The sequence below is a fragment of the Melospiza melodia genome, chromosome 4 (assembly GCF_035770615.1).
Source record: "Melospiza melodia melodia isolate bMelMel2 chromosome 4, bMelMel2.pri, whole genome shotgun sequence".
In the NCBI taxonomy this organism is placed as follows: domain Eukaryota; kingdom Metazoa; phylum Chordata; class Aves; order Passeriformes; family Passerellidae; genus Melospiza; species Melospiza melodia.
In genome coordinates, this window is record NC_086197.1 from 9,873,927 (window position 1) to 9,889,423 (window position 15,497).

At 39.1% G+C, this 15,497-nt stretch overlaps 1 protein-coding gene across 7 annotated transcripts in view; it reads right to left on the reverse strand.

Moving 5' to 3' along the window:
- Positions 1–247: 247 nt before the first annotated feature.
- Positions 248–15,497, reverse strand: part of CALD1 (caldesmon 1) — a 162,698-nt gene continuing 147,448 nt past the window's right edge. For 6 of the 7 annotated variants that reach the window (XM_063153792.1, XM_063153785.1, XM_063153786.1 and 3 more), the window contains 8 exons: positions 14,847–14,987; positions 8,624–8,667; positions 8,450–8,528; positions 7,005–7,133; positions 5,955–6,050; positions 3,444–3,524; positions 3,187–3,220; positions 248–1,934 (listed from right to left, as the gene is read on the reverse strand). In XM_063153792.1, coding sequence (XP_063009862.1) covers positions 1,912–1,934; positions 3,187–3,220; positions 3,444–3,524; positions 5,955–6,050; positions 7,005–7,133; positions 8,450–8,528; positions 8,624–8,667; positions 14,847–14,987 — 627 coding nt within the window. In that variant the 3' untranslated portion in view covers positions 248–1,911. The remainder of the gene's footprint in view (positions 1,935–3,186; positions 3,221–3,443; positions 3,525–5,954; positions 6,051–7,004; positions 7,134–8,449; positions 8,529–8,623; positions 8,668–14,846; positions 14,988–15,497) is intronic. The other variant, XM_063153789.1, reaches the window with a different exon arrangement.

Genomic DNA, 15,497 nt, shown 5'->3' on the forward strand with positions numbered 1-15,497 from the left:
TTCTTAAAAATCACCAAAGCAAACCCTGAGACAGCCTCACAGTTAATTGCTCTAAAAATATATTCAAATTCAAGTATTTTCATATTCAAATTTTTTTTTTTCAGATTTTGCTAGGCCAAATCCAAGCTGGTTTGTGGCATCAGGAGTGACATCCCTAGGAGTTCTTCACCTTATCTCACAGGGACTCAGCACAATTCCTACCCCACTTACAACAACTGCTCCATTCCTGCTCATTAACAAAAGGGGCTGCTGATGGAAATATTCCATTTATTGCAGATGCAGTTTCAGAATACATTGGTTGAACAAATGGTTTTTATTGCAGCTATCAGATGCATTTGAAAGACTCAGAGGAGTGTTTACAAAACCCCCAAACAAAAACCACGACAACCCACAGGCAATGTCAGGCACAGTCTCACCCCCCTACAGATAACTTTGTGCATCCCTGCATGTAAACAAGGTGTTTCAGCCAGGCAGGGGAGCCCAGCTTTGGGTTGGAATAGGAATTTACACTTCTTTAGGAAGAAGCCAGGGGCTGTAAGAGATGGAAGTGGTGATAAGGGAGCTCCTGGGGGTTCTGGTGCACAACAAAGCTGTTATCAATGTGCTCAGGTGCTGCCTGAGTTGCTCAGTTTATGCCACCCATACACTGTAGGATGAAAATGCTAAACTGCAGGGCATGTAAATCCAAACCAAGCTGACGTCCTAAAGCCGTGTGTTTACGATGTACAAATGAAAACATCTGTCAATAGGATATTCAGGGGAGAGAGGTAAAAAGAAGCATGACAAAGATAGAGGTTTACTTCATTTTCCCTGGACCTGGTGTAGGGCACCGATGGATGGCAAGATTTAGTGTACAGTCATTTGAAACAAGCTCCAACTCTGTTTACATTTTTTTTCTTTTTAATTATGGTAGTTTTATATAAATTAAACTACAACGTTTTATACAAGTGACCTATTTTTGACCCTCTATACCCTTACCTTTTCCTCTTTTAAAAATTATACTTTCTTTTTAATTACCCATTACTGGGCAACTGACATTTAAATTTTTTTAATACTTATCTCACCATACCTCTAATGACAATTATGAAATCTTACTATAGAAAAGTGTGTGATTTTGTCTTTATTTTTTTAAGCTGTGATATTGGCTAATTATGTATGTTTATTGCTAAATATAATACTCTAGCACATATTAAAGCATTCTACCATTAGTAGTGCCTTTAGGCTAAACTTTGTAAAGCTATGTGTGTATATATATTCTAGATTGCATTCAATTACTAGTCACTAACAACAAAAAGAAATATCAGTACCGCTGTCAGCTAACATAATCATCCAAATTTAGGTATTAACTTAAACTAGAATGGAAAAATTGATACTTAAAAAAAAAAGTATAAAACAAAAAAAAAATTAAAACATGTTATTGATGCAGTATTTCTCATGACATGGGCAACTTACAGAAAATATTACATTGTCAACTAAAGATATTTCTTCCATGCCTTAGTCTAAAGTGCAGAAAGAAAAAGACTTCTGTATTACAAAAGTAACCATTGGTTTCATAGGTTTACTGCACACCTTTCCCAAGCAATTTCACTTTACATGTGTTTTGGGTCGGCCTCTAACGCCAGCTGAAATCACTGTTCAGATACATATTTATGACTTTCAGTAGGAGAGTCTATATATTTCACAGCATGGGTTTCTTTAGGAATAAAGGCTCTTGTGCAAAGGCAGTACTATTCTGATGAATGTCTAGACTGATTATTAAATACAGTGCTAATATACATGGTTTTAACTGGGATAATGCAAAAAAAAGAGACATTTTGGTAAGTAAACATAAATATAAAAAGAACAATTTAGCACTTTTTCCTTTTTTGTTTTTTCCCCCAAACTGATTGGTCCAGCGTCTTTAGTGGCCTTCTAGGGTTCTTGTCTCACACCTGCTGAGAAAGAGACAGATTAAATATGGCTTGAAATAACCCAGACATATCCCTAGAACAGAAAGGGCACAGTTCTCTAGGATAACATGTAAAAAGGCAGGACAGAGCTGGGTGCTGCTCTGCTGCTGTATTGGGGTGATTTCCAGGTGGACAAAAATCAGGATTTCAGCCTCTGAGGAGAGACTCAGCATTGTCCAAACCCCTGTGCTGGGACTGCTTCCGTGGGTGGAAAACAGCCCAAAAACCCCTCTCCTGACACTTTGGTTAGAAAAGGACAAGAGGAGCAAAACAATTCTGCTTTGGACAACTCTCAACCAAAAATAAAAGTTCACAGGTGCACCATACATCTGGCTTTACATAAAACCACTAAAAATGTGTGGGCACACATTGAAGTATAGAAAATCAAGAGTTTTTCTCTATTTGATCATTTCACTCTTAGCAAAGAATCGAGGGATGCTGCAAAGCATCCTTAAAGCCATTAAATTGGTCAGTGAACTTCCATTCTTCCCCACTGCTTCTTAGCCATACAATTACTTTAATTTGCTTTATTTGGAGTGCTTTAAAATAAAAAATAAAAAAAAATTAAGTACATATTAAATAAAATTTAAAATAAAAATAAAAAAATATGAGGGATATTTTGCCAATTTCTTTCTGTAAAACTAGGTCGTGTTTCACCAGCCAGTGGTTTCAAAATGAAAATAGCACAACTATTTTTGCCCTGAAAAGACACCAGTGCACAGCTCCAGCAAAAGCAGTTTCTTAACCATTCGTGTTTCAATGATATTTTAATGGAGTTTTTGAAAGGCAAAGGCAAAAAGGGGTTTCTGTATCAACATGAACAGCTGCAGAATTTTAAAACACAGGTACACCTATGCAAAAATGTGGCCATGTTTCTGTATAATAATAGGTATTACAATGTTTGCACTGTATTATTATATGTACATCATCAAATACTTTATAATTTTATTAAATATACTTATAATATATCAATAGTAATGATTTACTATTAAATTAAATTAATTATTAAATTAATTAAATTATTACATATTTAAATATTAATATCTTAATGTTGATATTTGAATACATGAAATTTACTTTAATTATTTTATTAAATTTCTATTATTTTAAAATATAGTATATTAAACAGTGTATGTTAACATTTTATGCATAACATGATTATATTATATTATATATATGTAATAATATGCATTAAACTATAGAAAGAGGTGGAATATATGATTATGGCATTACTTACCATTAGTCTCTGATTTTTTCCCTGTAGCTGATACCTGTTTGAAAAAGAAAAAACACATTATTAATATCCCATATAGCAGAAAATTGCTATTTATAACAGGAACAATAAAATCCAGATATCTACACATAACACAGCTCTGCAAACCATGAATATGAAAGTGATACACTGCTTTCTGAACCTCATTGTGCTTTCTTTTATAGATAAAAAGGTGGGTTAGTAACTCAAATCCTGTAAACACTACCCAGAAGTGTTATTACCTTAGAAGCAGCACCTGGCTTCTCCACTGACTGCTTCTCCCAGAGATTACGTTTGCCAGAGACATCTCCTGGTCTTAAATCCTGTATTTTTAATGTCAGAGAACAGAAACCAACATTAGTTCAGGTATATTTTCACTTGTTAAGAAAAAGTTAAAATGTCACTTCCTCACGAGAGAAATTGAGGAACATCCACCAGAGGTAAACATTACATTGTCTATCAGTTATAAAGGATTATATTTCACAAAACAACTCCACACATATCCATGTTTTAAGACAAAAAACAATCCTGATGCATTTATTTTATATGGCACAGACTGGTCTTAACTCAGTATGTTCAACTTAGGGAGTACAGTGAAGAGTTACTGCACCCTCAGATTTTTACAAAAAAAAAAAATCAAATTTTTTGCAGGAAAAAAAACCCACATTTTTTCAGGGAAAGTATTTCTGCTAGGGAGGAATTCAAAAGTGGCTTTTCTTGGTTATTTTAGGTCAAAATAAAAATATTTTATTTAAAAAATTATGTAAATACAGATTTTGAGTTTTAATACAACAGAAGAGCAGATCTCGCTCTACATCTTTAAATACAGATTTCAGCACTTATCACTATAATCCTTCATATCCATTCAAATTTCCATTTCCATTTCATCCTTTGCAGCCTTAGGATGTGCCAATCACTAGCCTATAAGAAAAACAAAAAACAAAAGAAAACCCCAAAAAAACAAACAAATAAAACTAGATGAGGTAAAGTGATTAAAGAATAGTAGTAATCTCTGAAAATGAGTGTATTATTGCAACTTTAATCAAAATACTATAAAAATGTCAATTAGCTTCTTGGGGAAAGGAGGGCTGCAAATGAAAATGAAAACTGCTGGGCAGCTGGATTGATTCCACCTCTGTGCATGGCAAACAAGAGACTCAATTTTGTACATAAATAATCTCCTTTTCAGGAAGTATTCAGGTCCTGCAGGCTTTATACTGCCCATCCATTGGGAGGTAAATTTTCTGCACATGAGAATTTCAACCTGTGAAATGCTCAGTGATGAACAGAAATGAGATTCCTGCAAGGGATTTTTGCACCCAGCAGAGACCCCTAGAACTGATCATAATTTGCAGCCACAGGGTTGCTGATCATTAAAATTTGAAGCCAATTCTGCTTCTTAAAAAGGCAGTTCAATCATAACAGAAGAAGGAAGAAAGCAATTTTGACCTTATCACAAAGCCATTTGCAGGGGACATCATCACAAATCCACTTCCATAGTCCTGAAATAATTTGGGATCTGTGACTTTGGTTCACTGTAAAACTGAAATATTTGCTCTGCCTTGAATTTAATATTTTTCCAAAACCCACAAGAATCCTGTTGGTCACAAAAACTTTGAACATTTCATTACTTTGGTGGAATGTGACGAGAGTGAGAAGTTCTTTGCTAAATAAGAAATTCTAGCCTTCCCTTTCATTTATCCTGACTAAAATAAAAGTACAAATCACACATTACAGATGCACATAAACCTTCATAGTCAATGATAAACAGGTTTACCTGACCAACTTAGCAAACAGACCCCCAAAGAAGAAGAATAGGAGGAGGGCGCGTTCCTTCAAGCAGAGACATTGAAAGAAGAAAGAACAATCTATTTGAGAAAGAGGGAAATCAAGACATAGATAGAAACAGCTGGCTGAGGGAAAAACAAGAAATTAGTTTTACATTGTCTGAAAGATACAATTTAAAAGAAAAGAGAGAAAAATCTGGAGGCAGATTCTGTGGTGGATAATGCTGCAAATTTCAAACTCCTCTTCGGGACAAACAGGAGTGTGAAATGAGAGAGTGTTTTTCAGGCTGCACTTTTCATAAAGGGCAGGTGAAAAAAGAAAAACACTTGGCAGAAAAACACTGCACAAGGATACAGGCAGAAATCAGTTCTTTAACAAAATCCTGAAGTTGAATCATTAACGTCACAAACAATTCTCCAACATGGATATTTATGTTCCTCATCTTTACCCTTCCCCACCACACAGTTACCTCTTCCTGCTGTTTCCCACATTCCCAGTTTATTACCTGAACAGCATTTTTTGCTCTGATTCTTGCTGAACTAATGGGCAGGCTAAAGGGCCTTCATAAGGAGTTACATTTAGGCTCATAAAGAACTAAATTATTTCAGTTGTGTTTTAAAACATACTTGGAAGGTTTTTACAGGGCAAGGGCCAAACTCCAAGTATAAGTGTGCAGCCTGGGGTCTGTGGCTGGTGATTTCTAAATTAATGGTAAGCCTTTCACAATAAAGGCTTAGCAGTAAATAAAGTCATCCTCTACCAGAGAAGTGCTTCTCTGCGCTTTAGGGTGAGAGCTGCCCTGTTTCCCCTCCCCATTTTTTGGCTACAAGGAGCCAGCAGCCAGAGGGCTGTGAGCTGCCAAGAGGACACAAAGCAGAGCTCCTCCAAAGGCTGGTGGAGGAAGCACCCCCTGCCCCATGAGAGAGCCCACCTGCTGAAGAGTTGGCTGTTCCAAGTTTACTTACAGAAGGTTTTGGAGCAGGGGATTTGTTGCCCTCTGGGGTCTTGGTCAACCACTCGTTGATACGACTGGAGACACCAACCTTCAGCCCAGCAGTTTCCTGCAAAATGGTAAAAATCAATCAGAAGACTTTCAGAATGGCTTTTACCCTGTTTACCATGGTTTAGATTTAAAAGCAAAGCCAAGCCTGGGTTTAACAGAGAGGTCATCACTGAGCCTAAGGCTTGCTCAGAGACATCTGAAAGTTTTGTCCCTATGAATTACACAGTGTTGCTGCCCTCTATTTTCAAAAATTGTATACATGAACTGACAAAAACATCTCCACTTTACTGCTACCCCAGGATATAAATGTCAGACATAAACATGCTGTTTCTACCACAAGCCCAAACTCCAAAAATCTTTAGCTTAATAGAAGAGACATCAGTTCAAACCTACTTTTTTTTCCTCTTGTGAAACTAATTTTTTTCAAAAGAAATATACAATAGAGAAGTGGCCTAAAATTTAAAACATTAAATCTTTAAAATGCAAGAACAAATTACTAACATTTAATTGCTATCTGTAATAACCCACTTCAATCTACAGCTCATCTTTTTGCCTATGATAAATGCCCAGAAACTCACATCAATTTATAGAAAGAAAATATTGCTTTAAGGATTTACACAGAAAAGATAAAGGTCTCACAAGTACTTCTATGAATTATCTAGAAAATATCATCACTATCCTGCCTATTCAAAGCTCTTCTGCTCCCCAGAAGAATTTTGCCCTACTCAAAGAATTTCTTTATACTCTGCTTGAATGACCCAGATGTATTTTTCTAAGATATCTGATGTGGCTCTGGAATGTCTCATAACTGAGCTCAGTAGGTCACTGAATTCTTCCATTATACTCAATATTGCAGCCACACCACCTTGTGGCTTTCTGAGGCCTTCGGGATCCTTTGGGATACCCTTCACCAGTGATGCCAACAGGAGCAGACAGGAATATGAATGCTAGGCCAGGTCCTTAGTAAAAAGAGCATAATTCTTTATAATTGTTAGGCTAATTAAACACATACCTTATTTGGTGTTCCTGTCCCAGAAGGTGATGAGAAAACATTCCCTTTCTCCCACATGCTCTTGATGTTACGGACGCCCTCGGCCGGAACGTGCAGGTCGGAGGCTTTAGGTCTTGAAGCCTTGGCGCCCTGGGGAAAAATTGGGGCCAGTTGGTGTTTGGCATTGAGAGCTGGATTTGCAGGGTGGTTTGACCCTGGGGAATGCAGCATTTCCATGTGGCTCTAGCACTGGCCATGCAAAGATGAGCAGGAGTACCCAGCTCAAGAGGTGCCACTGAGACTCTCTCACCTTTTAGATTTGCAGTTTCACCCTTGATACAAGCAGATGTGAAAGTGGCACTCCCTTATTTTTGTGTTTATTACCTTTCTAAAAGCCATGGCAAACCTTAGCTCTGCACACAACTGATCCAAGGATTTAAAATCTAAGCTTATACCTGGCTCCTGGAAGCCTGAGCTAGGGAATCCCTTTGCAAGGGCAGGGGGAAAGTCTGTTCTGTCATTCAGCATCAGACTGCTCCATCTGCCCCAGACAACAGAACCTCAGCATTCTAGGGGTAAATCTCAGCAATTAAAATGTTTTAAAAAATGTGTTCTTTTGAAGAGTGGAGAATTGGGTGTGAGTTTTTGGCTGGTTTTTGGGGGGAAATGTGTCCTTTGTATGGTTACTAAAAACACTGGCCAAATTCTCCTCTTCTTCCTCTTTCTTATTTTCAAAATTCTTGAACATTTTACATATCATTGATTGGATGAGAATAAGAACCTGTATGAGTGATGCTTTGCCTCGCTCTCATTGCAAAGCAAGGCAGATTTGGCAACTTGTGGACAAATCAAAGTCAGCAAAGGAAATATTTCAAGTCAGATGGCAGCTGGATACAGTGGTGTCAATCTCCTATTTTACCTTGGGGACAGAAAAAGCCCTCAGTTCTGGCTCTTAGCCACAGTTGTCAAAATCACCTAGGGTCAAGTTCTGCATTTTAATGTGATTTTGATGTCCCTTTTGTCACTGCTTAACTGGTTCTCTGTCTTTGCCAAGGAATTTCACTGTGGGGTGGCAGCCAGCAGCACAGAGCCAGTTCCTTGTTCTCCTAAATCAGCTGCTAGGTCAGCTCTGCTCAGGATGACCATCAGCTCTGTGCTGACAGGGTTCTCACCAGCCAAGCAGAGGATGTGACTGTCACTCAAGATGCTGGCTGAACCCCCCAAAGCTTCTGCCAGCTCACAAAACAGTAAATTACAGCATGAAAGGGAAGACCTAAATCTGAGGTTTTGTTTAGATGCATCTCTAGATGTTGGTTACAGATGTGCCTTGAGCACTTTGTTCTTGAAGCCACATTAAAGAAGAGTTTGTGATCAAAAACCCTTGCAATTCTTGAACAGCAAAACAAAGGCTGATTAAAGGCCCCAAAGCCATTAGTAACAAGATCCATTTACTGGAATTTACTTACCCCAAGTGCACTAGTGTATTGCTCAAGTCTACTGTCAATCTTGGAGACAACTGCTGTTGTCTGGGTGGGCTTCATTCCACTGTAGGAAGTAAGGAGAAAAAAAAAGGCAAAAATTATTATTCCATCCACTTAAGCACTGCTGTTTGAACAGAACTTACTGTTTCTTTGCTTTACCTCTTTTGAGCAGATTTATTCAAAAATTCTGTTCGCTCCTCTATCTAGAAAAGAGAGGAACAAAAGCTTTAAGTTTAAAGTTCATAAAGAGTCAGCCTGTGCAAGGCGAGCCTGAAACATCATTTTATATGCCAAAAAAGTCAATCTGAAAGAGATGCATTCCAACAGAAATTTCACAGACACACACAAAGGTTTTATAGACAGGAGCCTGTTATGCTACAGATTCATAAAAGTGGATATATTTTCTGCATGAATTTTTACATCCTACACATTTCCTCAGTGCCTCATACGTCGCAAGAAAATAAATGAACAACGCAGAAAGAAGAAAAGGGAAGAAGTCTATCTCATGGAAGGGACTTATATGCACAAAAACCTATGCCATCCTCAAATCTCCCACACAAGAGCAAGTATAATAAAGTTTCTGCAAATTTAATAAAGTTTTTCTGAGCTGAGAGACCAGACTAGGCCAGGTTTGGAGCTCAGCCACAAAGCCTCCCTTACTCATGTCTTTGGAGGACATGATCAATTTGAATTTGGGCTCCAAAAAAACCCATCAGTGTAAACTTTTCTCATGTTCAGGATACTACTGAATCAGTATCTACAAGCTGTTATTAAACAAACTGGTATCTGACATTTTATCATGTTTTTCTACTCTGTAAATACAAAATATTGTGATACCTCCAAGGAGGACGACTCATGAAAGTCTCAAATGGCTTCTGTCAAATCACTCAATACTTTGAAAACAAAAAACTCCATCCCTGAATAAAGTTTTAAAGCATTTCCCTTTGGGTAGTGGAGGGATGGGGAGTGTGTGCATCTATTTGTATTCAGGGTCAAGAAATATTTTCAGCAAACTTCCTCAAGTTTTATCAACATTGCATTGTTCCACTTCTCATGCCAGGCTCTACAGTTTCACTTAAAAGTAAAATACATGCAAGCAGCTCCAGGGGATTGAAATGATTAATAATCAGCCTGGCTGGATTCCTGGGGATTCCCCAGTCTCAGCAGGGGCTCTCCATTTTCAATTTACTTTAACCGTGACTGCTCTGGCACTCGTGCCTTTAAAACAAGGCAATGACAGCCATTCCTTTAAATGGTTCTCTTCAGTGCCTTTAGCATCCAAGGCTATCCCAGACCACCAAACCCCACAGCAATCCCATCAAAGGGCATGCACAGTTTATTTCCCAAGCCCTTGCAAGCAGGCAGTTCACATGAGTGCAGAATTTGCCAGAGGAGCTCACTGGAGGAGCTCCAGCTGCCACCCACCCAGCTCAAAGGCACCTTGAAACTCTAAAACATACATACAGTTTACAGAGTCATTTCCATCACCAGTCTTAGCTGCCAAAACACGAACTAAAAGCAGTCCTGAGTGCAAAGATGGGCTTTGCCAAGAACAAATCCCCTGTTTCAGTGGAAGGATGTCACAAGGTGGCAGCAAAAGACCGGCAGGAGCAGGAGCCCGGCACACCCACAGGGAAAGATAACAGCTCTCACCCAGAGGAGATGGCAATGCCACAAAACGAGCAGGGAAATGGTTCAAAAGTGACCAGACAGACCGAGGATGGTCACTTAAAACACATGGCCTCACTTCTGCTATGGTACAGTAGGAGTTTCCCCAATGCTGACTTCTGGGTCATAACCAGCAGTGCAGCAAAATGACGAGTTACTCCAGCAAGAGCCTCCAGCTTATCCCCAGATAAACATCACTGAAACCCTGGTGGGCAGCAAGGACAAATAACAGGGACTGTCTCAAAGAACCAGGACTCAAGGGAACTGCCCAATAATTCACTGATAGGATCTTCACACTCTTTTTATGTGCAAGCAGGAGAGATGCTTCTGCACAGGCTCAAGCAGGCACTGGGGGAAGGTGGAAAGGAACAGGAACATTTTTCTTGTGGTTATAGTAAAAACTCAAAAGTGGAGTTGTTCTTTACCCATTGGTAACAGAGGTTCTCAGTTACCAGTTATCACTGTGTATTACTCAGTTATCAGCTGTGGGATCAGGAAAAATTCAGGGATTGCTCAGAAGAGGAAAATGGAAAAGCAAAAGCAGAAAATAAACAGGAAAGTTATGAAGAAACCCTCAGAGCTGAGCAAAGCCCTCTGGCTGGGGAAGAATAGAGGGATAAAATACCTTCTTCACATTTATGCGAGGATTTATTCTAGAACATCCTCCTCAAAAGGTAGCAGAAGGAGACATTGAATACACTTAGAGCAAACAAACCTCTACACGTGTGTATTCAACATAAAAGTCAAACACATTTAGACACCACAGCAACATCTAAAGGTCATTTACCCACTGCACATCACACAAACTCCATGCAAAGAATTTAAAATGTTTGGCACATACAGTAAACAGTATGACAAAATAGATCTGTAAAAGAAACAGGCAAAGCAAGGTGGTTAACATAAAATTCAAGATGTTTTCTCAGTTTTCAGGAAATAAGAATTATCATCTTTTTACTGCATTCATCTTATCAGGTTCTTGTTAAATAGCTTGGACTATGTTCTGTGACCATGGAATACTTTCAGAACACACACATACTCAAGAAAGTCAACTCTAATTAAATTATGAGCAGAAAGAATGAGTTAACACACAATTTAAGACCATGACTTGGGAAACAAAAACCATTGGATATTCCCAGTAAAACTTGTTTTATAGAGAGGTATTACATTGATTCATAGGAGTTTTAAACTGTGTATTGGATATTATGAACTTGTAAATGGATCTATCTTCAAAAAAAGTATCAAGGAGGAAGTGGAATAAAAAACAAACACAGAAAATCCTGTATTTTAATTTTGCCTCCTATCCAACATGTGGAAGGACCTGGTGGGAATCCACTGGAGCAGCAGTCCCTGGTAGAGGCTTCTCCTTATCCCCCCTGAGTGGCTCACAGAGTTTCTTGCTTCATTAAGCACAGTTCTGCTTTTCCCTGCTGTCAGCAGCACCTGAGCAGAGGGTGCCAATTCAGCTCAGTTTACCTTCCAGACCCCAGTGCTGCCACCAGCATCAAAGATGGGGGAAAACAAATGTCACATATCCTGCTCTTACCATTCGGCTTTCCCTCTGCCTCGAGAATAGCTCATCTAGGGAGAACTGATTGTGTGGAGTATAATTCTCCAAAGACAGGGATTTGGAGAAAATCCTGCCATTGCTCCCTCCCCTCAACACCTAACTGCTTTTCCATTTCTCTAGTGGTGGTGTTCATCCCCAAGAGGAGACTTAGTACTGTTCTTTCCTGATTAACCCAGAGAATAGAATAAAAAGACTCAATAACCTTCCTTCTCAAAGGAAATATGAGGAATGAACTTGTCTAAAAAGCAAAATGATCAAAGATTTTTCAGGAAATGCCATTCTTTGAAGGCATCACGTTTTGCATTAAATAATTAGGGAAAGGACAAGCTAGAGGCAGATGGGAGAACAGCAGAGCCTGTTCCAGGCTTTGTCCTTATTAAAAAAAAAAAAAAAAAAAAAAAAAAAGAAAAAAAAAACAAGATACAGGACAGAGGCTGAACAGAAGTTTGGTAACACTGCAGCCCACAGGGTGTCCACCCAGCCCTGAGAAATCCAAGCTGCTTCTGTCCCTGAGCTGGGGATGAACTTGGCCTGTATTTACTGGTCTTGTTTTCTTTTCACTGTCCCCTCAGAAGGAACTAACCCTCGAGCTGTCACTGAGAGGACTCCACACTGTGGTATCTCTGCTGAAGTTTTGCCTCAGGTTTGAGGGAAACACTCTATTTACCAGTTAAAACAACAGGAGCTGCCAACACCGTGATTTTTAGATGCCAGACTAGCCAATCACAGCAGGTTTTCCTAAATATAAGCATACATGTATATTTTGTCCATGTTCACGTATGCACATGTACATTTGGGCATCCATGAGCTGTGTCATACATGGGGAGGAGCTGCACATCTTTGTCTCTCAGTTCTGGGTCTGCAAGCCAAGCCAGCCCATGGCCTGCCTGGTGGGCAGATGCAGCACCCATGGGATGGCAATATTCCACACTGTTGCTCCCTTCTTCCCTTTGCTCTTGTAGTTCCCTTGGCAATCAGCACACCCTGCTCCCTCATACCCACCACTCCTATGAACTTCTTCTTCCCAAAAGCTTATCACATCAGCAAGGACAGGGAAGGAGTAAAAAAGGTGCTTTGCCAGATTGTTACCCAGGAGGAGTCAGAATGTGCACATGTATCATGCATTATTTTTACACAGAGCCTCCCTTTTTTCGGTCTTAATTCCAACCGCCCACCCACCCCTGTGCATTTGGGATTCTCACATGACTCATGGCAGATCTGAGCTGATACATTCATCACAGGACAAAACCTGTGCCAGATGCTTTACAAATCAAGAGATAAGTTGGGCAGTGCAGAGCAGACAGTGAGAGAGCTGCATGCCAACCAGCTGAGACCAGCCTGGGAAGTCAGTCCAAATTAAATCCAAATTAAAGGTAATAAAACAGACTTTCTTCTCATAACTGGATTTTGACATCAAGTTTCACATCAGGTTAATAAACTCAGATTACTCTCCCCGCAGCTCTTGACCACAGGATTCCAAGAAACAGTTTGGGGTGTGAACTTTTACAACATTACACATCTACACTGGCCACCCACAGACACTGGGCTGGAATATGCAGAGTATCGCCAATTTCTCAGAGAGAGAAACAGAGAAAGGAAAAAATGTGTAGAGCTCAATATATCAGGTTTTGTAGCAAACAACTTGTACCTAACAAGTAACGAAACCCAGCATAAATAAAAAATGTACCTTGCAGCCTAACAACATTTAAAAAACGTCAACATTCCTCTGAAAATATACTTAGAATACTGTAGCATGAGTACAAAAGGTATCTGAAAGCTTTCAGCCTCCTGCCAAGTCCCACGTTTTTTCACACTTTCCCCAAAACTAGGATCTATATCCTTTTTACTTTGTGTTTTCAAGTACAATTTCCTCCATTCTGAGCCTTCTGTGAATTAAAGCTCCAAATGTATGTCATAAAAGGCATCTCAATAAACAGAAGAAAAGGAAGCCCTCCCAGGAGGGCTGGGAAGAAGCTGTACATTTACAGTGTCTGTTATGGACATCATCTTTAGCAACGAAAATGGCAAGACCAGGTTTAACTAATCACAATAAGTCATGAAGCTTTGCAATCTTTGTTTATAACTAAGTGCATTCTGTCCCAGTATTTCAGGTTCAAATGTTCAAAAATATTTGGACTCAGTATTTGCTAGAACTGGACCCAAATTTCCAGATTGGATCAAAGTGTAGCTAAAGCTAATTTTGCCCAAATGCAATTTTTCACTCAATAGTTACAGTTTTAATCTCAGGGAGATCAAATTCATGGTTCAATGAGCTCCTACCTGGTTCTTTTCTCTCCTATTTCCCACTAAATAGCCTTTTTGACAAATGTTTTGGGTTTTTAAATGACTAATGACACAAAATGCAAAAAGGAAAAGAACTTTGAAAACATTAATAGATCTGCAGTTTGAGATTGAGCTGAGAAAGCAACTGGACTGAATTCCAAAACAATACTCCCAATAATTTCAGTGGGGCCAGGATTCCTCTTCCATGCTGAAAGACCATTTAATTGATTTATCACACTTCTAATATAATATAGGCCACAAAAGACCATTTAGAAATCCTGCAGCAACAGAAGGGTGAGGTTTGTAATTCTTTGTTATGTAAGAAAATGAAATCCAGCCCAGTACTTCTAGATGTTATTTTTAGGGGGATTAGACATAAGCTAGAATTCCCATGCAGGTCAGTTACAATTACTGATGATTAGGATGAATATGCTTAAGGACAAAGCAATCTGGCAAGCAAGGCAGTAACTGTGCATGTGGAAGGAGGGAGAGAACATTTGTGACTTAATGCTCTTAGGAGATCTGTTCCAACCTAAATGATTCTGTGATTCTACTCCAGTTCACAAAGCACTCCTATAATAAATTTAAAACAACACAGTATTACTGTTCTAAGTTTCAAAAATCATTTTCTCTTGGAGGTGAGGGTCCTTTTTGGAGATTCTTCATCAAGAAGAGACAGCTGCCAGTCTACTCTCTATTTCTAAGCAGGAACTCTAATTTTCAATCATCCCAATGAGTTAAAGTCTTTCAGATAGAGGTTTCAGGTTAAGTCTATCAAAGCATTTTCCTGGGTTTGATTACAAGTATTTCAATGTTGCTTTTGATGTTTTTTATGTCCTGTATAGATGCTAATGGGAAGGTTACCTTGAGAGATGAACCTTTAGGACTCAAACATTTAAATGGCTTCTTGTCTTCAGACACACCATCTTCTGGCATCTTTTGGCGCTTCTCAGCAGCTTCAGCCCTTCTTTTTTCAATTTCTTCCTTCATCCTCCTCTTTTCCTCCTTGAAAAATACAAATGGTTACTCGTTCTTTCAGAATCTACGTCGCCATCACAGGGCTGTGCAGCCCTGCAAACATTTACCAGATATTTCTAAATACAGGTTTTTATGCCAGTTGAAAAAGTTCAGTGATCTGTCTGAAATTTATAAAGGTGTTAATGCCAATCCATGCCAGGAAGACAATTAGAGTGTGCTGCTCTAGTGGCTCCTCACAGTAAAGTCACCAAATTTACTGCCATAGAGTTCCACTTAAACAGAGAAAAAGGCTCAAGCTCAGTTTCTCTGTGTTCTCATGTGTCATATTGGTATTGTTCTAGTGTCCCTCTACTCCGACACTCATTGTGCCAAGGTTAATATTTAACATGAAAAAATCAGTATGTGGCCAAGAAACCCAAGATTAAATGCTTGCAGATCTCCCTCCAGAGATGAGTTTTGCTTCATGAGCCACAAGTCAAACCAGAAGCCCTCAAAGCAACACCAGTGTGAGCACTGGTCAGTGGGGTCTGTGCAATC